The 24252-nt window shown below is 49.3% G+C and overlaps 9 protein-coding genes across 9 annotated transcripts; 6 read left to right on the top strand and 3 right to left on the bottom strand.

The window, feature by feature from the left end:
- Positions 1 to 69: 69 nt before the first annotated feature.
- N7481_010707 (polysaccharide lyase family 26 protein) lies at positions 70 to 2716 on the top strand (the record flags this gene model as incomplete). Its single annotated transcript, XM_057269926.1, has 2 exons — positions 70 to 2286; positions 2363 to 2716. The coding sequence occupies 2 exons, from the start codon at positions 70 to 72 to the stop codon at positions 2714 to 2716; spliced, it is 2571 nt and encodes an 856-aa protein (XP_057117100.1).
- Positions 2717 to 3225: 509 nt separating this feature from the next.
- Positions 3226 to 4509, top strand: N7481_010706 (Gfo/Idh/MocA family oxidoreductase; the record flags this gene model as incomplete). The annotated part of the gene is made up of 1 exon (XM_057269925.1): positions 3226 to 4509. One exon carries the CDS (start codon positions 3226 to 3228, stop codon positions 4507 to 4509), a length of 1284 nt encoding a protein of 427 aa, XP_057117099.1.
- Positions 4510 to 6911: 2402 nt separating this feature from the next.
- On the top strand, positions 6912 to 8895 carry N7481_010705 (uncharacterized protein; the record flags this gene model as incomplete). The annotated part of the gene is made up of 6 exons (XM_057269924.1): positions 6912 to 7093; positions 7150 to 7156; positions 7219 to 7379; positions 7447 to 7835; positions 7910 to 8398; positions 8456 to 8895. The coding sequence occupies 6 exons, from the start codon at positions 6912 to 6914 to the stop codon at positions 8893 to 8895; spliced, it is 1668 nt and encodes a 555-aa protein (XP_057117098.1).
- Positions 8896 to 10844: 1949 nt separating this feature from the next.
- N7481_010704 (fungal specific transcription factor domain-containing protein) lies at positions 10845 to 11659 on the top strand (the record flags this gene model as incomplete). The annotated part of the gene is given in 3 exon segments (XM_057269923.1): positions 10845 to 11031; positions 11045 to 11433; positions 11471 to 11659. The coding sequence occupies 3 exon segments, from the start codon at positions 10845 to 10847 to the stop codon at positions 11657 to 11659; spliced, it is 765 nt and encodes a 254-aa protein (XP_057117097.1).
- A 519-nt stretch (positions 11660 to 12178) lies between these two features.
- N7481_010703 (putative CorA family metal ion transporter) lies at positions 12179 to 14308 on the top strand (the record flags this gene model as incomplete). Its single annotated transcript, XM_057269922.1, has 4 exons — positions 12179 to 13927; positions 13987 to 14039; positions 14101 to 14154; positions 14212 to 14308. The coding sequence occupies 4 exons, from the start codon at positions 12179 to 12181 to the stop codon at positions 14306 to 14308; spliced, it is 1953 nt and encodes a 650-aa protein (XP_057117096.1).
- Positions 14309 to 14464: 156 nt separating this feature from the next.
- N7481_010702 (uncharacterized protein) lies at positions 14465 to 15736 on the bottom strand (the record flags this gene model as incomplete). The annotated part of the gene is made up of 2 exons (XM_057269921.1): positions 14465 to 15470; positions 15567 to 15736. 2 exons carry the CDS (start codon positions 15734 to 15736, stop codon positions 14465 to 14467), a joined length of 1176 nt encoding a protein of 391 aa, XP_057117095.1.
- A 378-nt stretch (positions 15737 to 16114) lies between these two features.
- On the top strand, positions 16115 to 19789 carry N7481_010701 (DNA repair protein rad5; the record flags this gene model as incomplete). Its single annotated transcript, XM_057269920.1, has 1 exon — positions 16115 to 19789. One exon carries the CDS (start codon positions 16115 to 16117, stop codon positions 19787 to 19789), a length of 3675 nt encoding a protein of 1224 aa, XP_057117094.1.
- A 448-nt stretch (positions 19790 to 20237) lies between these two features.
- Positions 20238 to 21261, bottom strand: N7481_010700 (uncharacterized protein; the record flags this gene model as incomplete). Its single annotated transcript, XM_057269919.1, has 3 exons — positions 20238 to 20422; positions 20491 to 20910; positions 21105 to 21261. 3 exons carry the CDS (start codon positions 21259 to 21261, stop codon positions 20238 to 20240), a joined length of 762 nt encoding a protein of 253 aa, XP_057117093.1.
- A 533-nt stretch (positions 21262 to 21794) lies between these two features.
- N7481_010699 (putative GTP binding protein (GTPBP1)) lies at positions 21795 to 23840 on the bottom strand (the record flags this gene model as incomplete). Its single annotated transcript, XM_057269918.1, has 5 exons — positions 21795 to 22126; positions 22198 to 22572; positions 22620 to 23229; positions 23282 to 23722; positions 23784 to 23840. 5 exons carry the CDS (start codon positions 23838 to 23840, stop codon positions 21795 to 21797), a joined length of 1815 nt encoding a protein of 604 aa, XP_057117092.1.
- Positions 23841 to 24252: the final 412 nt, after the last annotated feature.

Here is a 24252-nt window from a genome sequence, read left to right as displayed (position 1 = left end):
GTCCCGCATTGCTTGTGACGCTTGTTTCTCGGACGGTCCGAGCGCAATATTGACTCTTACTTCGCTAACATGTCGACTCCTAATCTTCGCTGGCTGACCGGTGATGGTCCCCAGGCCCTGGAAGATGGAGTGTCATTTGGAATGCCATGGCCCAAGGGTATGTACCCTCCTGGCCAAAACTTTGTTATTGAGGCAAATGGGAACCAATGGCCGCTTGATTCGCGTGAACTTGCTTATTGGCCAGACGATTCGCTTAAATGGAGCGCCCACTCCGTCAGCGGCGACATTGGGTACAGCACAGAGTACACAATCAAAGGTGCGCCATGGTCAGCTGAGGGGAGAAACGAAATTCAAATAGTTCAGAATGAGAATTATCTCTCTGTGACTACACCGCGGGGCCTTCAAGTCAATTTTTCTCCAAAAGGTGGCTCATCGATCTTGAAAGACGTTGCGATCGATGGGCGACTGGTGTGCTCTGGAGCTACCGTGATCGCATCAATCGATGACAAGCCATACACCACCCTCGTCAGATCGGTCAAAGTTGAAAATACATCATTCAGCAGAGCTCTAATCAAAGTCTCCGGGGTTGTCTTGGACAAAAATAAAGATGGCCAACTTCCATTCGATGTGCGATTCTATATCCACTCTAATGCATCATCCGTCAAGATAATCCACTCTTTCATCCATGACCTAGACCCCGATCAGCTGCTCACTTCTCTCGGGCTGCGCTTTTTTGTGCCATTGAACGATAGCGACCTTTACAATCGTCACATTCGTTACGGGGGCTCTGGCGGTGGCGTCTTGAAAGAAGAGGTCAAGGGCCTATCTGGTCTACGACACGGACCTACGATACAGAATCGAGTGGATCAGACATCGGGTCACCATGTTTCTCTAAACAAAACAGACTGGACCAGAACTGAACTGGCCAAGGGTCTTTCATATATCCCTTCTTGGGATTCGTATTCACTCAGCCAACTTTCACCTGACGGTTTCATCATCAAGAAACGGACGAATCCAGAATGTTCTTGGGTCAAAGTTACTGCAGGTGGACGGTCTGACGGAACTACTTTTGTAGGATCCACTGAGTATGGAGGCCTCGCCATTGGCATGTCTGACTTTTGGGAACGCTATCCAACCCAGCTGGACCTGGATGACTTAACATCCCATCAAGCATCTATTACTGCTTGGCTATACTCTCCTCTTGCAGAGCCGCTGGAAACGGCACCATTCCATGATGGGCTTGGCCTAGACAGCTATGACCAACAACTTGAAGCTCTCAATGTGACTTACGAAGATTTCGAACCTGGATTTGCTACTGCGAACGGCATTGCAAGGACTAGTCAAATAATTCTCAAGCCATTCCGCGATGTGCCTTCGAATCCCTCTTTCAGTGCCTTCTCATCCCTCGTGCGCAGTCCCCCTCGCCTGATGGCTACTGCAACGCATATGTATGATGCCCATGCTTTCCACGGGTGTTGGGCTCCCGATTTCCGCATATCGGGAATAGCGCCAGCCCCTAAAGAAATCAAGATTGAAGAAAACCTCAATTTATTATTCAACTATTATCATCAGCAAGTTGAGCAAAACCGATGGTATGGATTTTGGGATTACGGTGATGTCCAGCATACCTACGATGCGTATCGGCATGCTTGGCGCTACGATGTTGGAGGCTTTGCTTGGGACAACTCGGAGCTCTCCACCGATTCATGGCTTTGGCTGTACTTCCTACACACGGGAAGAGCTGATGTTTTCAAAATGGCGGAGGCTATGACAAGACACACAGGGGAGGTTGATGTCTACCACTCTGGAAAATTCAAGGGGTTCGGAACGCGACACGGGGTACAGCACTTCAGCGACAGCTCTAAGCAACTGAGAATATCCAACGTACTATATCGTCGCATATATTACTACCTCACAGGAGATGAACGTACTGGCGATCTGATTTCGGAGCTCCAAGAGTGCCAAAATACATTGTTGGTGTTGGACTCTCATCGCAAAGTTCAGAAACACGCTGGCATTCCAGATGGCTTTGCAATGACAAATATTGGCCTAGATTGCGGTCCCCTTCTTGCTACATGGTTAACGGCATGGGAGAGACGAGCAGATGGATGGTCTCAGTTTCGCGAACTTCTGTTTCGACTATTGGAGGGAATCTCCAGTCTCAAGCATGGGATTGGAAACAACTCGATTTTGCTAAATCCCTCAAATGGAGAAGTACGCGAATGTCCACCCCCAACGCCAGAATACGCCATATCCCACCTATCTATGCTTTTTGGCTTTCCAGAGGTGATTGCAGAGCTATTCTACTTTACTCGAGAAGAAGACTCATCTTCCATGGAAGGCTTTATGCAAGTTTGGCTAGCATATTGTCGAGCATATAATGGGGGGGCCTGATGTTCAACGCAAAGAATTCGGATTTGAATTCCCCGACCATGCGACCTGGAGGCAAAGTCACTCCACCCTCACAGCGTTTGCAGCCGTGGAACAAAGCAGTGACTTTCTTGCAAATGCGGCCTGGGATCAATTTTTTGATTCAGATGGATACACAGATCATCTAGATTGGACCATTCTCAAAACTTCACCTCCTGAATATTTCAGTGAAGGCGAGGAGGCTCCTTGGGTCAGTACGAATGAGACGGCTCGCTATGGCGTCTCCGCTATCTCCAACCTGGCGAATATTGGGCAATATTTGAAACATAGGCAAATTATGAGATAAAGTAGTACCTACCAATTCATTACTTCATTACCTGCACGTGGATGAAGAATATTGATTTAACCCTAGAAGAGAATAATATCCTTCGACGAAGCTTCCGCTCTAATTAGATGCGTGTTATCACCAGTAGCTACGATGAAGTGACACTTGCTTTTCTTTGCTATCACCTCGGCTTATTTATACCCGGTGCCCCCACTGCAGTTGATGAGCAGGACCGACGAGATCGAACGGAATAGAACTAAATGTATCTTTTCTGGGGAAGCTATTGGATAGCGTGGGGTATAAAATTATTTGGTACTGTTTGCAACCATTCTATTGATGGAAAAACTCGATGAATCGGGGGTCCTTGCGGGGTGATCCTTTGGTTGTGAGGGGTAGTTGTACGACTCGGAAAACAACATGACTGAAAACCGAGAAGCAAAGATATGCTTTCCTGCTCACTGCGTTCGGAAATAACCCTTTCTTTTAATCCTTGGAACTTCGTCTTATATTCACTATCATCAAGGTACAATATGGCTCCTACCAAGTATGCCGTGGTCGGCACTGGAGGCCGAGCAGCGTTCTTCTATAATGCTATTGTCAAAGATTTCAAGCAAACCGCAACCCTTGTGGCATTTTGCGATAGCAACCAGACTCGAATGAATGTTGCGAATAGTCGAGTACAAGAGCTCGGATCTGAGGCTCTACCAACTTACAAGGCCACGGAGTTTGACCGCATGATCGAAGAAACCAAGCCAGATTCCGTGATAGTGACAACTATCGACCGGACACATCACTGGTATATCATCCGGGCAATGGAGTTAGGCTGCAACGTCCTCAGCGAAAAGCCCATGACAGTGGACGAAAATAAATGTCAGGAAATTCTTGATGCAGTGAAAGCCACCAAACAGCAGCTACGTGTCACATTCAACTATCGATACGCACCCCATAATACCAAAATTCGCGAACTGCTGCTAAATGGCTCTATTGGTCAAGTCACTTCAGTTCATTTTGAATGGATGCTTAATACTCGACATGGCGCTGACTATTTTCGCCGTTGGCACCGGGACAAACGCAATAGTGGAGGGTTGCTCGTGCATAAATCAACCCACCACTTTGACTTGGTTAACTTCTGGCTTGGAAGTCAGCCCAAAACGGTTTTTGCCCAGGGAGACTTGAAATTTTATGGCAAGGAGAATGCCGAGCTACGAGGCGAGACGAACTTTTATTCTCGCGCCCATGGCAGCTCTGTCGCTGTTGATGACCCTTTTGCGCTTCAGATGAAAGACCACCCACAGTTGAAAGAAATGTATCTCGATGCAGAGCATGAAGATGGATATTATCGCGACCAAAGTGTATTCGGCGACGGGATCAACATCGAAGACACAATGGGTGTGTTGGTGAGCTACAAGTCCGGGGCCATCCTAACCTACAGCCTGGTCGCATATTGCCCATGGGAGGGCTTCCGGGTCTCTTTTAATGGAACTCGAGGTCGCCTTGAGATGGACGTTCTCGAGCAGTCTTACGTCAATTCTGGCGGTGATCAAAGCAAAGAGGGAGCCGTGGCCCATACGAAAATTACATTACATCCCATGTTTGCTCCACCAACTGTAATACCCATTATCGAGGGAGAGGGAGGTCACGGTGGCGGAGATCCAAAACTTCTCAATGATCTATTTGGAACTCCGGCGCCAGACAATTTCAATCGCGCCGCTTCTCATGTTGATGGGGCTATGTCAATTTTAACGGGGATTGCCGCTAACAAGGCTATCCGAACCGGGCAGGTGGTGCAAGTGAAAGATCTTGTGAAGTTCTGAAAGATTCTAGATAACATATGGTAGATTATATTTCAAAACTTGGTCCCCAACTCCATTACTCGCATCTATAGTATGTCTAATTATCTACTTTTGGTAACAAAGGTGAGAAAACAAATCACGAACAACATGGCGTGCTTGGCGTATTCCATGGCGATTGTCAGCGTTGCTGCGATTGACGCCTAGAATGATGTGCTCCACTCGAAATACGTAACTCAATTCCGAAACTACTCTGTTTATAAACTACTATTGTTCCTCGGTGAGTATCTAGTTTTCCAATATTCTTTTTCTCTCCTACGCGTTCTTCATGGGTGACTTCGTCCAACTTGAAGGTGAGAACTGAGCAGTATGTAGGAGCACGAAAGACGCCCGACGAATGTTGAGACAAACCTTATCGGAACGTGTTACCCGGTGAAAACAATTCATTTACGCTCAGGCTCCGGCTGTTGTTTAACAATTCTTCCTGCCCAGGTGGCCTGAACTTGGTAGTACTAGTAGCCTGGGCCGTGCTTGATATATATACTGCCTGGCCCTAGCCGACTATTGTACAAATGGGACAAAGACGTATTTTCTGACAATAAATTTAGGCTCAATGATGTCAGAATTTATATAGCAACTGTCTTTCCTGTATGTAGAAGGGCCTGACTTTATGTATTGTGCCCTGGGTTTACCTGGAATCCACATATCGCCACTCGCTCACCAACCAATTTTTTTTTCCTTTTGCGAGAAAGCTAGCCTGGCAGAGCTTGAATGGCTCAAAACTTTCAAATTAATATTGTAAGTTGGAAGATTGGGATTTTTATAATCAAGTATCGAACCTCGGTCGGATACTACATAATACTAGTAATGGAATCAGGCAAATCGGTGGTGCGATCATTCAACCTTGGAAGTTTAAGTTTCAGTAGACTCCAGGGCTCTTTTGTAATATAACTTGAATATATTGTGGGGGAGTGGCCGGGGAAGGGCAGCCCACCTCGAGGGCTAGACACGCCTGGGGCTAGTGCTAGGGCGGCAGTCATCCCAACACGATATTTTAAACTTCCTGCCATCATGATCTAAGATAGTGTATGACAGCATTTCTATCTTCTTCTAAATGAGAAAGGATATTAATATCAGCCCCGCTAGCTGATTTTAGCAGATGCCGTGTTGGCGCGGCGCGGCGCAGATTTTGGAGAATTGGAGGCAGAAAGACAGGCCAATACCATATGAGCGGAGGACGAGTCTTAATTATCTGGTGTCATACATTCAATTCTGTGGAGGAAATAATGCGGGGTTTACGATTTGGAGAAACCATAACTCTAATGCGATCCCTTCTGTACGTCGAAGGGGCCGAAGAAGCCGAAGAATCCCGGGACCTGTACACATATATTGGGTTTAAGTTGTCTAATACTCCGGACTAGGTGTAAACATGGCTCCACCGCCCCTGGGCACACTCTGGGGAAAAAGTTAGAAAGAGTTACGTGAAATAAGTACCCAATCACAACCCATAACAAACCATGGTACCCCCCGCCCATCGGCTTATCTGGCCATGGGTCCTCCAGCCATTCTGCCAAGACGAGGCAACATGGAAAATCTCGAGAAAAACGCCGAGCCAAGATATTGCCAAGAAGCTATCGAGCCGCAATCAGTTGGAAGGTGACCTGTTCGGGCGAAGCGTGCCGACTGAAGGGGTCCGGCTTCGAAAAATCCCTTCCCGTGAGCGGCTAGTCAGGGCTACATTCGGGGTTGCCTTCCAATCGCATCGGAGGCTGGGCATCCCCCGGTCTCCCCGTTAAGGATGGCGAGAATTCATACCTGGCATATGAAGGATTTCTGGGGAGGGGGCAAATCATCGCAGTTTCTGTTTGTCATAACCCCGGAAACCTGTCCCCAGAGGTGACCGGTGTGGGCCTTGCTTATCTGGTTAACCATATCTCCAGGAACTTATCTGATATCTCATGAGATACCAGATGACTTCTCGGGCTTCATTTTCGGCACGAAAAATCTAAGCAATTCGGATGATTGACTGATTTGCTCACCGTCGACTCTAGATGCGCCTCACCCGGTGCAGGAGGAGATAGGCAGCGAGAGGGAATGGCCGGTAAGCCACTGCCAAGCACTGCCAAGTGCCCAGACTATCCGAGCACAGTCAAACGTGGTAGTTAGTCCAGTACAATCTTAGTTCCGAGGTCCTCCAGGAATTTGTCTCCACTGTTCGAAGGGGGCGAAGGAGGAGAGAGATAATGATAATGGTAATGGTAACGTAGTAGAGTTTGACCCCGGGTTTCGCTTATGAACGGTGCGATGGGCTAATTTATTTATCTTCAGCTCCCCCTCCCACTGCTGCTCTGGCCTCTGTTCATTTCCTCTCAGACTCGTCTGCTGCTTATTAAATTTTGAGTCGATCTGATTCAGCTTGAAGCAAGATGGGCCACCCCGACGAGATCAGCGCTCTCGAAGCGCAGCCCGATTACATTGACACTAAGGAAGGCGAGCAAGATGAGCCGGTTCAGCTGCACCGAGATCTCAAGGCTCGTCATATTTCCATGATTGCAATTGGTGGTGCCATCGGTACTGGATTGATTGTTGGCACTGGTAGTGCCTTGACGTGAGTTTTGCCCCATTCAAAAATCCGTATAAATCCTTGCTGACCCGAGAATTTAGCGCTGGGGTATGTGAATTTTCGCCAATTTATCATAAACGGTTGCGAAATAGACTAACCATTTTTAATAGCCTGGCTCTTTGTTGATCGCGTACTGCTTCATGGGTCTTGTTGTTTGGACAGTCATGTGCGGTCTCGGTGAAATGGCCGCCTGGTTGCCCCTTTCATCTGGTTTCACGGGATACGCTGGTCGTTTCTGTGATCCTGCCCTCGGGTTTACCCTCGGATGGTGGTAAGTAAACACTTGATCCCACCGCAGCAGAAAGAAGAACAAAAATGCTGATATAGAACCTGGGCAGCTACTACCTCAAATATATTATTCTCCCACCTACGCAACTTACGGCTGCAGCCCTCGTGATCACCTATTGGCCCAAAACCTCAGCAGAAAACGTCAGTCCGGGCGTATGGATTGCCATCTTTATGGTGACAATCATCGTGATCAACTACTTTGGTGTGAAGTTCTTCGGCGAGCTGGAGTTTTGGCTTTCCTCCTTCAAAGTGATCATCATCCTGGGTATAATTCTTTGCACTTTCATCTTCGCCATGGGCGGTGGTCCCGATCATGATAGGCGAGGTTTTCGGTATTGGCAAGAACCTGGTGCTTTTGCCACCAAATATACCGACGGCAATCTTGGAAAGTTCCTTGCTTTTTGGTCCACTATGGTTCAAGCCACTTTTGCGTTCCTTGGTAAGAATATTCCAGAAACATGCTAAATTTGTCGCGTCTTCGCTTTTGGATTTTCTAACTCTGTTGTTTTCCAGGTACCGAGCTTATTGGTGTTACCGTCGGAGAGGCCCAAAACCCTCGCAAGACCATTCCCAAGGCCATCAAGCTTACCTTCTGGCGAATCATCGTCTTCTACATTCTCAGTGTTCTTTTCGTTGGCATGCTGGTCCCGTACAACTCCCAGGATCTGGCCTTCGCCACCAAGGCCAAGAGCTCTGCCGCTGCCTCTCCCTTCGTCGTCGCAATGAAGCAAGTTGCTGCTCTTCCTCATATCATCAATGCCTGTATCCTTGTTTTCGTGCTCTCCGCCGCAAACTCGGATCTTTACATTGCGACTCGAACACTATATGGTCTCTCGCGTGAAAAAAAGGCCCCCAAGATCTTTTCTCGCACCAACGCGGCCGGTGTGCCCATCTATGCCCTGGGCCTCTCGGCTTGCTTCTGTCTACTCGCATTCATGAGTGTTTCCAGTGGCTCCAAGGCAGTTTTTGGATATTTCACTGACATGGTGTCAATCTTCGGACGTATGTTATATTTCCCCCGTTCCTAAAGTACGACTCGGTTCTAACTTTCTACCACAGTGCTAACCTGGATCTCCCTTCTGATCACTCACATCTTCTTCATCCGTGCTCGCCGCGCACAGGGTGTCGACGAGTCAACCTTGGCATACAAGGCTCCCCTGGGAATCATTGGTTCCTCCATCGCCCTATTTTTCTGTGTCCTGGTGGCATTCACCCGCAGCTTTGGCGTGTTCATCCACAACCCTGAGAAATACGGAAACTTTGACTACAAGACCTTCATCACCTCGTATCTCGGAATTCCTCTCTATGTGATGGCTTTCACTGGCTGGAAGTTCTTCAAGAAGACCGAGCTCATCAAGCCTCACAATGCCGATCTCTTCACTGGAAAAGCCGAGATTGATCGCGAGGAGGCCGAATTCGAGGCTATCCAGGCAATTGAAAATGCAAACCTCTCTGGCTGGAAGAAAGTTTATAAGAAAGGTTTCGCGTGGCTTTTCTAGTCACGTTCATACACATGTTAAGATAGAATTTTGGCATCTATATCTACAAGATACTAGATAGATATCTTTCTCTAAAGAGCGATAACTGCATTTAGAAATGAATTAAGGACTTATGATGAATTATACTACGGGCGCATATAATGATCTACTAGTAGTGCTTATGGAAGACGCAGATCCGGGGATCAGGGCAGGTGCAAGTCTGTTCTGAACAGGCAGCTCAACACAGTCAAATGATAGGCTCGGGGGAATCCCGGCCCCCAAAATCTGCGTGACATAATCAATAGTGGGGGCAATAGTTATAATATAGCCAGGCCCTCCTCATGATTAATCCAGATAAGAAGCCCATAAACTTGAATCCGTCATCCAATGTCTATACCAGGCCGCAGGTTAACCACATCAATCGGTGCCCGGAGAAAGACGACAGAGGCTTGCGATCCTTGCCGAACTCGGAAGCTGAAGGTGGGTCCTCGAGATTCTGGGTATTTCATACCACCCCGGGACTGATACTTCGTAGTGTGACGGCCTGCTTCCTTGCAAGTCATGTGAGAAGGGTAAAATCGAGTGCCTCTATGATCCGTCTTCAGGAGCCAACAAAATTACCGGGTATGTTTGTCCCAATTAATTATAGTATGGTCAGATCCTGACAATAGAACTAGGGGGCTTGACATTATCAATGCACGCGTAGTGGAACTAGAGCGAGCGGTATTTGGCGAGAGAACCTTGCAGCCTAGAAATACTGCGAGTATATCAGGTACGTATGACTTGTTTCCTAGGCATGGATATACACCTGACTCTTCTGAAGACAGTGGTCAACTATCGGACCAGAATCTACCGGGAGTGACCATGTATTCTGAGGACAATGGCTCTCTGTCATTTTATGGAACCACTTCTACACTGAACCTGTTTATCCCAGTAGAGAGACTTTTGAATGGCCCCCAATGCGATAGCGAGCGACCAAACAAAAAGCAGAAGCGCTCAGATCGGGGGTCTGAGGCAACCTCCACTGTTCTGAATGGAGCGCTTCAAGATCAGATATATACGACGAACAGCATACAAAAAATAGGGGGGTTGATAATACGGGAGCGAATAGCCGATGCACATTTCGATTGCTTCTTGGGGGCTGTCAGTGATACCATACCGGTTCTGGCACCGAGAACTCTCAGGGCTGCATACCAACAATTTTGGTCAAGTTCGCCCTCTGAGTCGGAAACGTCTCTATCCCGACAAAGGCAGTGTTTGATATACTCTGTTCTGACATTAGGCTCCTTGTACTCAAATAAAGGATCGGAGGATTCTGAATGGGCGTCTTACTACTTCACCGAGGCCCAGGGACTAATTGGAAACTTGTTCAACACGAATAGCTTAGAGACTGTCCAAGCTGCGATGATGATGGTGATTAATCCTCCTCGCGATTCCGCATATCTATGCTCACAAGTGAATAGGCAATTTATGCACATCATATAGCACAGCCTAGTTGTATGTTTCCACTGAACTCATTTCTTCTGTCTCGACTAATATTTTCTCACAGTGGCATATAACTACTTGGGCACCGCTATCCGAATGGCCTATTCTATAGGCATCAACGGCAGTCCGAGTCATATGATAACGGAAGTAATAGATTCACAGTCTGCACTCCGGACTTGGTGGACGCTTTATAGTCTGGAATCTGACATTTGTCTCGAGTATGGCAAGCCGCTATGCATACGCGAAACTGATGCCAAAGCGCCATACCCACAACACACTTCTGTGAGAATTCATTGTTCGCCTTGGCTTATGTGACCACTAACCTCAGTGGCAGGATGTTGTCTCCGACATGAGCAGGTTTAACTTCATCGTCGCCAACGCAAAGTTTAGCCGGATTGTTCGCAAGATTCTTGATTTGGTGGGTTCCTAGACATATGAATCCAGAGGAACAAGCATACTCATACTTCTGGGAATAGGTTTCGAACATGAGTGAGAAGCGGCATCCTTTGGAGTCTTTTGTTGGTCGTATGATGAACCACCAGGCTGAACTAATGACCTGGCGTGGAGAACTCGCATCACATCTCGCACCTACGTACGCGGCGACGAGTGAAGACAGGCGAGCATGGAGCAATATGTCCTGGGTACAACGGCAATACTTTGATATTGAACTACGTAAGCTCTCTAGATCTGTGTCAATGGGCCAAGCCTTACATTCTACTAGGCTTCAACCATGTCATGCTGGTACTACATCGGCCATTCTTCGCCGATACAACCTTTTTGACGCCGTTCTATTCTTCTTTGATGGCCAGAAGTGTTTGTCTGGGTGCGGCACGCGAAACAATTCTGCTCTCAAACAAGGTACTGATCGATAGCCCTGGTGTTCAGCATTGGTCGTGTTATTACCACCGAGTCCTGGCGGCCACATTGTTGACATTAGAGTGTGGTCTCGAAAGCGCTCTGGAGGAAAGACACAGCTTCGTGGATCTTTGGACCAAGAGTGTGGACATTTTCAAAAGTATGCCGCCTGGGTGCTCCCAAAAAGGCATTGCTTTGGTTGAGGGCGCATTGGCTCAGGTCCGAGATCAAGTATTGAGGTCAAATATAGTTCCAGAGAGCTCAGCTAATGTTGCAGGAAGATAAAGCTTCTTCCATTTTGACACGAGCTAAGTGGATCGTCAGGTGTGGTGACCTTTGGTTCGCGCATCGCAAGGCAAATCAGAGAGAGGCGGACGCAGAGAATGTTGCTGCCTTGGGGTCCCCGTCAATGCACAGTGGGGACGTTGAACATCTGCAGGCCTAGCGTGTTGTTTAAAACTTGGAAGCAGATAAACGAAATCGAGCTTGTTCAGGTACTCCGTATACAGAGTACAGTATGTACCAAGGGAAATTGTACTCCGTAGGAGAGTTCAAGTTCCACTCTGGAGGCTGTGCAGTCAAGTCTTAGTCTTGTCCGGACCGCGGCTGCCCTGTGCGCGTCGCCCCTTCTCTTTTCTCTGGGGGAACTTTTTCAGGTTATCATCCCGTCTTGTTTCATCCCACTCGTCTTTTTCTTGGATTCTGTCAAATCTGGGATTGCGAGCGATTTTCTTTCGAAGGCCATACAAAGCTTTTTTTTTTTGGTCTCTTGCGTCGCCTAGTGCGTGTCCATTAACTTCAAACGTCATTTCCCCGCAGGCATGCCGATGATCTCCTTTGTCGCGATTGTTGCGTCTCCGTGAAGACCACTTTCGCCCTCGTTTCTTATTCATTAGGGCCGATGAAGAGACACTATTTCACAAGTGGAACAGGGCTCTCGCAGCCTGTCTAATTACTCATAGCCATGAGCGTCCACTCCTTCGACTATGCCCAGCAACCTCCTACCCGTCACGAGCCCCTTCATACGATAGATATCGAAGCCGGACGTGCCTCGCCCTCCTCTCAGATATCCCCCACTGGAAGAGAAGGATCTATTGTGGACTCGTTCGTGCCGGCAGCGAGGGTCAACACATCTGAAACAGCCAAGAGACGAACCCGAAGGTCGAATACCGCACGATCATACCATCCGGAGGGATTCGCACAAGACCCATCCTGGCAACCTGGAACAGAACCGGGTATTGACCCGACAAAACCACTCCCCGCCTACAGCTCGGAATGGTACTCCAATCTACCTGCAGATCTGCAACGGCAATGCGAAATCACGGTCGTTGACTTCTCGCAGAATGAGATGAGACAGTACGAGCTCGATAATGAGACGCTTGGGCCATTCCTAGCACGCGAAAGAGAATCCTGGGTTCAATGCCGTTGGATCAACGTGAACGGGCTAAGCTGGGATGTAATCCAGATGCTTGGAAATCACAAGGGGCTGCATCGTCTGGCAATCGAAGATCTTGTTCATACGACCAATCGCACCAAGGCCGATTGGTACTCAGACCATGCCTTTGTTGTCCTGACTTTACAGAAACTCGTCAAGCTCCACGACGAGAAAAGCGACTCGGACTCGGAAGATGAAGGACCGAATGGATGGGACAATAAGCAAAGGAGGAAGAGCTCCGTCTCAAGCAGTAAGAGCTCTGTCACAATGAGACGACCAACCAAGAGACATCTTATATGGGAGGCGTTAAAGGATCTCTTCCGGTCTCAACGACCCTCAAGCCGGCATGGCAAAGAAAAAACGACAGTTGGGTCGAGTGTCCGCCCTGGCCCAGGGATACAAAATTCGAAATTCGCATCTCAGTTCGGCGATGTGGCGGACGGGTCAAGGGCGACGGCTCGAACCATCCAGCGTTATCGTGGTGGACCGAACGAGGACCGAATCGAATTCATGGAACGCCATGCTTCACTTGCTTCGAAAGGGCTGTGCGTCACGTTAGAGCAAGTCTCCGTGTTCCTTCACGCAGATAACACAGTGACGTCCTTCTTCGAAACGAGTGCCGACGATATTGAAGCTCCGATCGTTCGACGTCTTAGCTCACCCGAAACAATTCTCCGTCAGTCCTGTGACGCTAGTATGCTGCTTCAGGCAATCTTGGACGCCGTGATTGATCTTGCCATCCCGGTCACTATGGCCTATCAAGACGCTATTGGAGACCTGGAGCTGGAGGTTTTGACTGACCCGAATATTGACCAGTCAAAGAATCTCTATATTTTGACTTCTGAAATTGCTATTCTTCGTAATTCAATGCAGCCATTGATGACTGTCATCAATGCTCTTCGTGATCATCGATCGGTACCTGTTGGCACGCCCGGCATTGGGATACTACGCGGCGGCCCATTCAGTCCGACTGGGGCAGCTACTCCAGCCGACCCCTCTGAGCTTCGACCACCCACCGAAACACCGCATATTGGAACCATTACTCCCAACCTAAAGAGCCTTGGAGGCACGACTATCACCATCAGTTCCATGTGTCACACATATCTTGGAGATGCGCTGGATCATTGTATTACTATAGTTGAAGGATACGATCAGATGAGGCGCGCCGCTGACAACATGATCGATCTTATCTTCAATACGATTGGTGCCTATCAAAACGAGAGTATGAAGCAACTGACCATTGTCACCTGTTTGTACCTACCAATGACCTTTTTGACGGTATGTCAAGTCCCACTCTCGATCGCTTTGAAGATGCAGTCTGCTAATCTCACGTTCAGGGATATTTTGGAATGAATTTCGTGCGCTTTCAAGGCATCGAAAACAGTGATTCGTGAGTTTTGGACTTGAGCATGATAACGATCGCTTGAATTACCTACTAATTGGTCTTCTAGGTACTTTTGGAAGATTGCAATCCCTTTTATCTTCGTCACGACCCTTCTATTGATGTAAGTTCTAAGATAGTCATGCTATGTCGCTCGTAAATGCTAACAAACTCTCCTTAGGCGCGACAAAATCCAGCGCTATGCCGTCATGCTCGCACAGAGACGACTCATTGTCAGTTCGAGGGAGCAGCGACGACAGAGAAAAAAGAAGAGCTAGTATTGGCAAAGCTTCTGCGACGTATACGGAAGTCGTATCGGGGAGTGGGAAGTATTCGCTGTATTGTACATTTGCCTCTTGGGCGGGCCGTCATGAGGCCTTGTATCTACTTATAGTACAGGTATATTATTGTACAAGGGCTTGCCTGTTCACCAATTAAATATTTTTCCGTCGGAAAGCCATGTAGGACTTCCAAGGAAGTCTCCAATCTGACCGAAGGAGCTCAGGTTGAAAGACGTCGAAATCGTGCTGCTGCAGGCGATCAAGCCACAACCGCGTAGACACCGCTGGCATAAAAATGCCAAAGGCACGATTCACCTCATCAAGCGGCGATTCCTTGGGGCCACCCGAGAGGTCCACAGAATCATACTCATGGCCCTCTTCACCTTCATGCTCGAATTCATGCCCGACATCCTCTCCAGCTCGGAGGTTGTTCAGCATCTGCTCCACCGTAATCAAATGGTCGCTCGCCCGTGTCGCGACGGTGAAAACAGCATCACGTAGACCTTCCGCCTCTGCACCCCGTCGCAAAACATCTTCCTCTCTTACCCCCGCTTGCGCCATGATATCCAACGGCAACATAACGGCACCCTGTTTCCCACCAGCATTCATCCCAATACCACCCGTACTCCCACTAGGCGATTGGCTCGGCGGCGGCGGGAACGCAACGAGCGGTAATCCGCGCAGCACGGCCGCGATTCCGACAGCTTTCCCGATATGTGAGGCGACATGGTCCGCCGTGACGGACGTCATGGGCAGCGCGGCCAGAGTCAAATACATGAGTGTTGAGTAGGTATTTTCGGAGTAGGATTCCAGGGCGGCGATATTCGGGTACGGGTCGTTGGTGAGGGTTTGTTCGCGCGCATTGATTAGACGGGTGAGCCAGCCCTTTGTGATTCTTGCGCGACCGTTCGTGCGCTGGTTCAGGTCTGAAATGGCCGAGGCGAGCAGGATGGCGACGGGTTCCTTTGGTGGGGCGCCGGCGAGAATTTTGGCCACGGCGTCGCGCCAGAATTGCAGGCGCATCAGGCCTATTGTTGGGGAGGAGGTGGTGTCTGGGATGAGGGACAGGGAGACGTTTAATGCGCGGAGGGCGATATAGAAGGTTCGGGCTTCGGATGGGACGAATGTGCTCATTGTATAAGAAGGTCGGTCGTATTTTCTGAGTGGTTTGGAGAGTCAGTTGTGTTTGTCTTACGATCGCGCAGCTTCAAAAGCGAAGTGGAATCGATAATTCAAGAGCAGGAGGCGAACATACGAGAGTAGGCCTACACAATACTTGTGTGCGCCGGTGACTTCTTCAGCGGTGATGGGCGAAGCAACTGCCCGAGACTGGCTGAATAGCCTCTTCTGAGGACGTCCAGAGCGCAATGAGCATTGCCATGGTATATAGGCCCGGCATGGCCGAGCGACATTTAAGAAGGACATGAGGTGAGAGGTGGAGAGAAGCAAAGCAAAGTTGAGATGCGGCGGAGGATGGTAATGCACGGCACAGCATTGGTCCACTCCCACACAGTCCAGGTCCACGGCCTTTGTCAGCGCATGCTGTAAGCCTACAAAGACTAGAGTCTAGAGAGATCAAAAGAATATCAATACTAGTAGTAATAATGTATTCTATGCAGTAGTAAATAAGCAGATATATACGCCAACACTGGTTTTCATTGATGTGAAATGTCTTGGCTTGGATTTCTTTAATCGCTGATGTCGATCAGCTGATTTCGCGTTCTTACGGCGCGTCTCCCCAACTTTCGCCTCACTTCATCTTCAATCTATGGCTCTAATGCCGCCATTCATTCTACCATCACTATGAGTGGGGACTTGGATCAGCCGCCTCTCAAGAAACAGCGCTTCTTCACCGAAGATCCGTCTGTGCCCCATGCTTCATCGTCTCCAACCCTCGACGCGTCTTTACCTCGTCACTGCCCCGACATCGAGAATTCCGACCCCGAGCACAACGACCAGCAGCGCATCCCCGAGACACCAAATCGTGATCCCTTGAACCGTTCCGATCGAGAAACGGCGGCATTAATCGATTCCCCAGTAACTATTGTGACAACTGAGGCTAGCCCGACCCCGAATGAAACCATTAAAGCAGACTCGGAGTCTGTGCCTCCGACTCCGATCGTCATCAAAGGCTTTGATGTCGGTTTGTTCACCAGCATTATCGGCGAACAGCTCCCCTATGAGTCAATAAAAGCCATCCAGACCGCCGCATTAAGCAATGTCGAACGAGCCGTGAACATCTATTTCGATGGTTCTTGGAAGAAACCCACGAAATCAGCCTCTATAACCAACGGGGGTTTGAAATCGAAGACAATCCGAGCAGCCCTTCCCCTCCAACAAAACTCAGCCGCTGAATCCTCCGGATCGTCGCCTTCGATTAAAGACAATAATATCTACGATGCTTCACCCGTTCTGCGTCAGCAACCCGCGACAAGATATATCGGTGCTTTTGGAGTAGGTGGATGGGCAACAAGGAGTGGACTAGCACTGCTGAAGCATGGCGATCCGGTCAATATCGAGCGTGCAAGATCCCAGCCAGTCACCAAGCGGGCCCGCAATGGGAAAATGATTGTAAATCAAAAGGGCGACGTCTTGACTCGTTTCACGAATACCCAAGGACAAGAAATCGGCAGACTGCCTCATGAGACTGCGGAATGGGTTTCAACCCTTCTAGACCAGAAAATATGCCACTTCGAGGCTGTATGTGTATACATGCCGGACAGAGTGCGCGTCAATGATACGGTCTACCTCCAGCTTCGATGTTTCTTACGCAAAGAAGCCTTCCAGCATGGCCTTTTTGTTGGTACTAGTGACGACAATCGTGCCGTTAGTATGTTTGAAGAGAAGGAAAGCACCGAGGAGAAGAACCTTCGACTTCGTCAAGTTTCCCTTGTCAAGCTTTTCCACGAGATCAATCTTCAGCCGACTTCAATCAACCCGACAACCGAAAAGCACAAAAGAGAAGGACTGCTTCAGGCTGCTGAAATGGCAGAGAAGTATGATGGGGTCAAGAAGGAGAAATCGAAGACGAATAAAGATGACGATGAGTCTTCTTCCGAGGACGAAACCCAAGAATTAGAAGAAGATCAACTGGACAGTCTCTATCGCAAGGCTCAATCTTTTGACTTCAACATGCCCGAGGCTGAACCTGGCCCGGACTTCGTTCTCGACCTTCGCAAATACCAAAAGCAAGCGCTTCATTGGATGTTATCGAAGGAAAAGGACAAGCAAGAGGGTCGCGACCGCTCGATGCACCCCCTTTGGGAAGAATATATCTGGCCGACCAAGGACGTGGATGACAAAGACCTGCCGGCGGTTGAAGGCATTGACCACTTTTATGTGAATCCCTACTCAGGCGACTTGAGTGTGGATTTCCCTGCGCAAGAACAACGTTGTCTGGGCGGGGTTCTAGCCGATGAAATGGGACTAGGAAAAACCATTGAGATGCTCAGTTTGGTCCATACCAATAAGACCGAACCTCGTACTGAGACGTCGAATGGAATATCCTCCGTCAATGACCTTGCCAGAGTTCCAAATTCATCTACAGCCGTGGTCCCCGCGCCTTATACAACATTGGTAGTTGCTCCCACGTCATTGCTCGCCCAGTGGGAAAGCGAAGCGCTCAAAGCCTCCACTCCCGGATCTATGCGTGTTCTTATGTATTACGGTGCGGAGAAAGCAGTAAGTCTTCGAGACATTTGTTGCGAAGCAAAACATGCATCTGCTCCTCACGTTATTGTCACCAGTTACGGTGTTGTGTTGTCTGAATTCCGCCAACTTGGTTTACAATCAACGCTGGCTGCCGGGGCCCACAATGGGTTGTTCTCGGTCGACTTTTTCCGTGTAATTCTTGATGAAGCGCATCTGATAAAAAATCGACGTTCAAAATCCGCCAGAGCATGCTATGAGCTCAAATCACTTCACCGATGGGTCCTGACTGGTACCCCTATTGTCAATCGCCTGGAGGATCTATTCAGCTTGGTCCGATTCTTAAAGGTCGAGCCGTGGAGCAACTTCTCTTTCTGGAAAACCTTCATCACGGTACCATTTGAATCTAAGGAGTATGTCCGTGCCTTGAATGTGGTACAAAGTGTGCTGGAACCTCTTGTTCTCCGGCGAACCAAGACCATGAAAACGCCCGAGGGTGAGCCATTGGTTCCCTTACCTCGACGTGTAATCAACATCGAGGAAGTAGAGCTCTCGCAACAGGAACGAGAAATCTACGACTGTATTTACACCCGTGCCAGGCGCACGTACAACGAGAATGTCGCGGCCGGCACTCTCATGTCATCTTACTCGACAATCTTTGCCCAGATTCTTCGGCTTCGACAAACATGCTGCCATCCAATCCTCACTCGCAAAAAAGACATTGTTGCCGACGAGGAAACTCTAGCAGCCGCACTCGATGCGACCAGTGAGTTGAAGGATGATATGGACCTTCAAGAACTAATCAATCAATTCTCGACTTCGACTGAGAACGCCGAAACTGAGACCGCTGAAGCCGAGGACCGATCGATGAAAAAGTTCACAGCTCATGCCCTTCGACAGATACAGACCGACTCTAGTGGAGAATGTCCAATCTGCTGCGAGGATGAGATGATAGAACCGGCTGTCACTGCCTGCTGGCATAGTGCTTGTAAGAAGTGTCTGCAGGACTTTCTCCGGCATCAAATGAATAAGGGAGAGCAGGCACGCTGCTTCTCATGTCGTGTGCCGGTCGACGCCAAGGATATCTTCGAAGTAGTCAAGCATCCGGCCATGCCCGTGGAAAATTTCCCTGGGGTCGAAGATCTGCCCGGCATCACCGAGCCTGTTCCTCGCATATCACTACGACGTATCAACCCACTCTCTCCCTCCGCACACACATCAGCCAAAATCCACGCCCTGATTAGCCACCTTGGTCGAATTCCACCTAATACAAAATCCATCGTGGTTTCACAGTTTACATCCTTTTTGGATCTTATCGGCGATCAGCTTTCTCGCGTCGGGGTATCACATCTTCGTCTTGACGGCTCGATGCACCAGAAGGCTCGCGCTGCTGTCCTGGCAGAGTTCACCAAAACAGACACATACGTCGACGAAATAATCGATACTGAAGATGATACCCCTACAAATAAAAGGGCATCAACATCCAAGACGAAACCATCCTCGCCGCCGGCCACCGTCCTCCTCCTTTCTCTCAAGGCCGGCGGTGTCGGGCTCAACCTCACGGTTGCGAGTAATGTGTTCATGATGGATCCATGGTGGAGTTTCGCTATCGAAGCGCAAGCCATCGATCGCGTCCACCGAATGGGTCAAACGCGAGACGTCGCCGTAACACGATTCGTTGTCAAGGATTCTATCGAGGGCCGCATACTAAGTGTGCAAGAGCGCAAGATGAATATCGCCGGTACACTTGGATTACGCGTTGGCGACGACGATTCCGACGACGATAAAAAGAAGGACAAGCTCGCCGATCTAAGGTTGCTCTTCGAGTAACCATGTCTCGGGTTGAAAATTGGTTGTTTGCATATTGGTTGGGTTTTTGAGACAAGATACCCAGGTCTGGCGTCATGTGAGAAAAAGCAAATCGGATCTGTGTTTGGGCAATCTGGCGCTATCATGTATATTTTGAAGTAGCATTTATTGTCCTTTATAATTTATATCCCAAAAAGAAATAGATCAAGGCTTTTTTTTTCTCTCTGGGTGACCGATTCCGCTTAAGTACAACTAGTAGTAGAGCAAGGAATATAATCAAACCAGTAATTAAGACAAGGGGTTGGAAGTAATATGCACAAAGGAAATCCATTGGGTACTAATACATCCTTAAAATCCAAATACAAGTCATCGACACAACCAGGCGAGAGGGGAAATAAAAACATGGCAATCAACCAACAAGTGACGTCAATATCCATCAAGTAGAGTACTAGTATATTACTCAAACCCATTAAGAAGAGGACGAGGACTTGCTTCCATGTCGCGGGTGGGCAACCTTCTTCAATCCTTCCTTTACCTTGGCCATGGTGCTATGCTTGCCATTACCATTACCATCACCACTAGAGGCTTTACTTGGGCTCTTAGCGGAAGGATCACTCTTTGCAGAGCTAGAGCTGGGTGGAGATTCGGACTCGGCTTGACGTCCACGTTAGCACCAGTTAGGCACAACAATAAGTATGGTTCATATAAGATAATTTGCTTACCTGGCTTGGCCGCCTTGGCGGCAGGCTTCTTTCCCTTGGCCTCGTCCTCGAATTCCGACGCGGGGTGGGGTGCAGGACCTTGTGGTCCCTCTAATGCTTCCTTGCTCACACCCTGTTTCGCCGACCCTGAGGTATCGGAATTGCTGCTGCCAGCGCCGCTGCTTCCCGCTGTTGTGTTTTCTGTGGGTTCGGATTTCTCGGTACTTTCTGTGCTGCGCTGCTCTGATGCCCCGGTCTGGGTTGGCGCATTGCTGCTAGTAGTTTCGGTAGGCTTGGGAAGAGTAACAGCTGTAGTGCTATTGATATCAGGCACTTCGGTGCCCGTGGCATCTGTCTTTGCATCCATCGTTTGCGGCTTATAGTCTAGCTTAGGCTCCTGGGCCAATGGATCGATCTCTGTGGTGGGAGCTGAGGGTTGTTCTGATAAGGCATTTATTAGTTGGAAGTGTTCGGGCAACGAATGGTGTGTCAGGTGTGGATATGCTCGATGTGCAGCCGGCCACTTGTATAGATCCAAGGGCTGCGAGGAAGTGGTTTTGAAATGCCAAGTAATAGGTATAACTGTGTATCTCCAGAGGTAACAGGATCAATTCCTCCAGCTGATTATCACTTACCATCACGATTTCCCGCGTCATAAGGGTCATTGGCAGCACCTTTGCCCTGCACGCCTGAGATGGGCTCTTCGCCGTGTGGCTGGGTCGACTGGTTGTCATTGCTCTCGCCCCATATAGCAGTCGAAGCTGCGTGGACGGCCTTGGTGACGGTTTCCATTCTCGTTGGTGTTGGTGATATGGCGATATGGCGGAGCTATAGACGGTCGGTGACGAGGTGTGTGACACACGAGAGAAACTTGATGTTTGAGTAGGTGTAGTCGATGAGGTCGATTCCGGGGAATATGGAAGTTAAAATAGGAATTGAATGGGAGGGGAAGAGGGAGACCCAAGGATCGGTCAATCAGGTCAATACGTCAGGTATCACTCTCTGGTAGAATACCCTGAAAGGGAACTGTCTCCTCCGTGGATGGTCGCAAGCTCTTAAGGGGGCCCATGTTGTTAGTTACGTCAGTGGAGACTGGGGGACAGCTGGCGACAGCAATCTTGTGTAGCATTGGCCCAGGCGCACCTCGTGGGCTGCCACTAGAGCCATTCGATCCATCGCAACACGACAGATCGTGCTGATCTCCATGTCATCATATGATGTCATGTCACGTGTACACTATAAATTGGGTGGGGGCTGTAATTAAAGGAAGGATGAGTGGCTGGGTTATAATTCTGAAATAGATTAGGCTACTGGAGCTAACTGCTTTATTTAGTTACTTCACTCCCTCGTATTGGCTCCGGCTGCGTGGCGGTGTTCCTATCTTCGCCGTTCCTTGGGCTGAGGGGATGTTCGGGATCATACCCAATGCCCTTCACAATGCCAAGTCCTTTGGTTTTCCCTTCACGGAATAACACTCGGTCGCCCGGCGCAAGAAACTCGGGGCGCTGCATGAAACGAAATGCAACAAGGGCCCGGTCTCCGGTTCGAATGAAGGGGCGGTCAATGTCAATCACTGAGCAGGTTTGGCTGACCGCTCCAACGTGCAGCATGGCTTGGTACTTGGGTTTAATAGTGGTGGCGTGTGACAAAATTAGCACTGCATAGGTGGCCGGGGTTAGTCGAATGGGTAATGGTAGATACATCATAGCAATGGAGGGAAAAGCTTACCTTCTGCAGTAAATTCACGGTAAACCTTGGGAGGATCCTCCGACTTCTTCAGCACAACCATTCCTTTACGCACTTCCTTTCGACGCACACGCTTGAGCGCGAAGGATCCAGACTGACCAGCAAAGCAAGCGTTCACCTGTATTCGCTTGCGCTCAATAGTCTTGATCGTAGTGGTGGTGAACTGACCCAGCGAGTCGGGACCAACCACCACCTGGTCACCCGCATGGATCACCCCGGATTTGACGACCCCAGAGACGACTGTTCCCACGTGCGGCACGGAGAAAGTATCATTAATGAGGAATTCAAATGGACCATCCGGGTTGTAATTGCCCCGATGGGGAGAATGTTCAGAAACGTTCGGACCAGGTCCAGATTCTTGCCAGTAACATTCGATACTTGGAAAATAGGACAGATACGCTGACTGACGAATTGATGTGCGGTATTAATGGTCTCTTCCATGTCCTTAACAAAGATCGGGATCTTCCGCGCACCAGGCGACTTGAGAATCTTCGCGAGCTGAGACAGGGTCTCCTGGAGAATCTGTGGCGGGCAAATGTCAATTTTCGTGACGATCACCATAACAGGGACATTGAGAGCCAGCGCAATGCCCAGGTGTTCACGACTCATTCCAATCAGACCATTGTTGGCAGCAACCATTAGTAGACAGTAATTGGGGCTGCTGCTTAGCATGCCGAAGACGGTAGTGCGAAGGTATCTCTCATGGCCAGCTAAGTCGGAGAAAGAGATCACCTTGGCCGAGCGTTTTCCGATTTCTTCCCAGGAGAGCTTTCGACCTTGCGAGTTACTGACAATTTCACCCCGGCTGTCGAACCCCATAATCTCCAATCCCACGGAGCTGGTCCTGCCGCTCTCGATTTCATGCTTGTGGCGGAAAAGGTTAACTCGAGCACGACCTCGACCGTCATCGAGGCTGCCTTTTACAAGTACACCAAGCATAGTACTCTTACCGGCGTCAACATTGCCGACCACAGCGATGCGGATCTCTGCCATCTCCTCAATATTAGGTGCATCCTGGCGGATGAGGACTTTGCCCCAAGCCCCCCTTGACACGTTCATTCATCACTGGAGATTCCTCGGGGCCGCCAACATTGTAGGTAAGAAGTATCCTACAGTGTGCGGGAATGGTTTCCGCCGCCTCGCGCAGGCGCTGGAGTGCAGTCTCCCACTGAGGGAGGTCGAAGCCCATTGAATCACCGCCGTCTTCAAGGCCAAGGTCGAAGAGAGTCTCTCCCTGGCCCACATCAACGCGAGTTTGTATCGTACTAGCCAGAACTTGTATACTTTCTTCGGTGGCGTCTCCGGTTCCAAGTAGGAGATCCTTGAGCTTGATGGCGCGCGGGGTATCGGTCAAGCCGAGCTGGTCCAAGATCTCCAGCTCGGCATGGTCTTCGAAGTCGCGCGACACGCTGGCAGTACCGGTGGAATAGCCGCTATCGCTCGGAGCGGCAATCGCGGAACGGTGAGCTTGCTGCTTTTCGGCATACTCGGCGAACTCGCTGAGAGCCTGTAGAATGATGTGAGTAACGGCCGCTCGTATTATAATGCTGGAAAGGCATAGATCGTACAATCTCGCCTCGTTTCCGTTCCTCCGGGTTCAAGGCTCTGGAGCCCTTTGTAGTCATGTTTGTTGTTGCAGTTGTAGTTGTGAGTGTTTCCAGCGTCAAATGACGGTAGATCGCTTCAATTGGGGGGATCGGTGACGTTGCGGTCGGATGGGGGTGGATCGCCGAGAGCTCAGGCGTAGCGTATTCAGACGTGTATTCGGGGGATCATCGCTCGGATCTATTCTGAGGTGGAAATTATAGTTGAGTTGGATTGAAGGATGTTTTGAAAAAGAAAAAAAGAGAGAGAGAAAGTAATTCAAATGGGGGGTGGCGCCAGCTTTATCGCGCCGAGTCATCTATTCCCCTCTCCCCCTCCAATTCCTTCGGTCGTCGGTTCCCCAATTGGGATGGCTCTTGTTTGAGTCATCACTCCAGCCTCCACAGTCAGATGTGCCGCTGAGCCACGGATGACTCGATCATGCCCAAGTTT

This window comes from Penicillium waksmanii, assembly GCF_028829765.1.
Source record: "Penicillium waksmanii strain IBT 27052 chromosome Unknown utg000009l:1.0-4314994.0:1.0-4318279.0, whole genome shotgun sequence".
Taxonomy (NCBI): Eukaryota; Fungi; Ascomycota; class Eurotiomycetes; order Eurotiales; family Aspergillaceae; genus Penicillium; species Penicillium waksmanii.
This window is presented reverse-complemented; position numbering and strand designations above follow the sequence as displayed.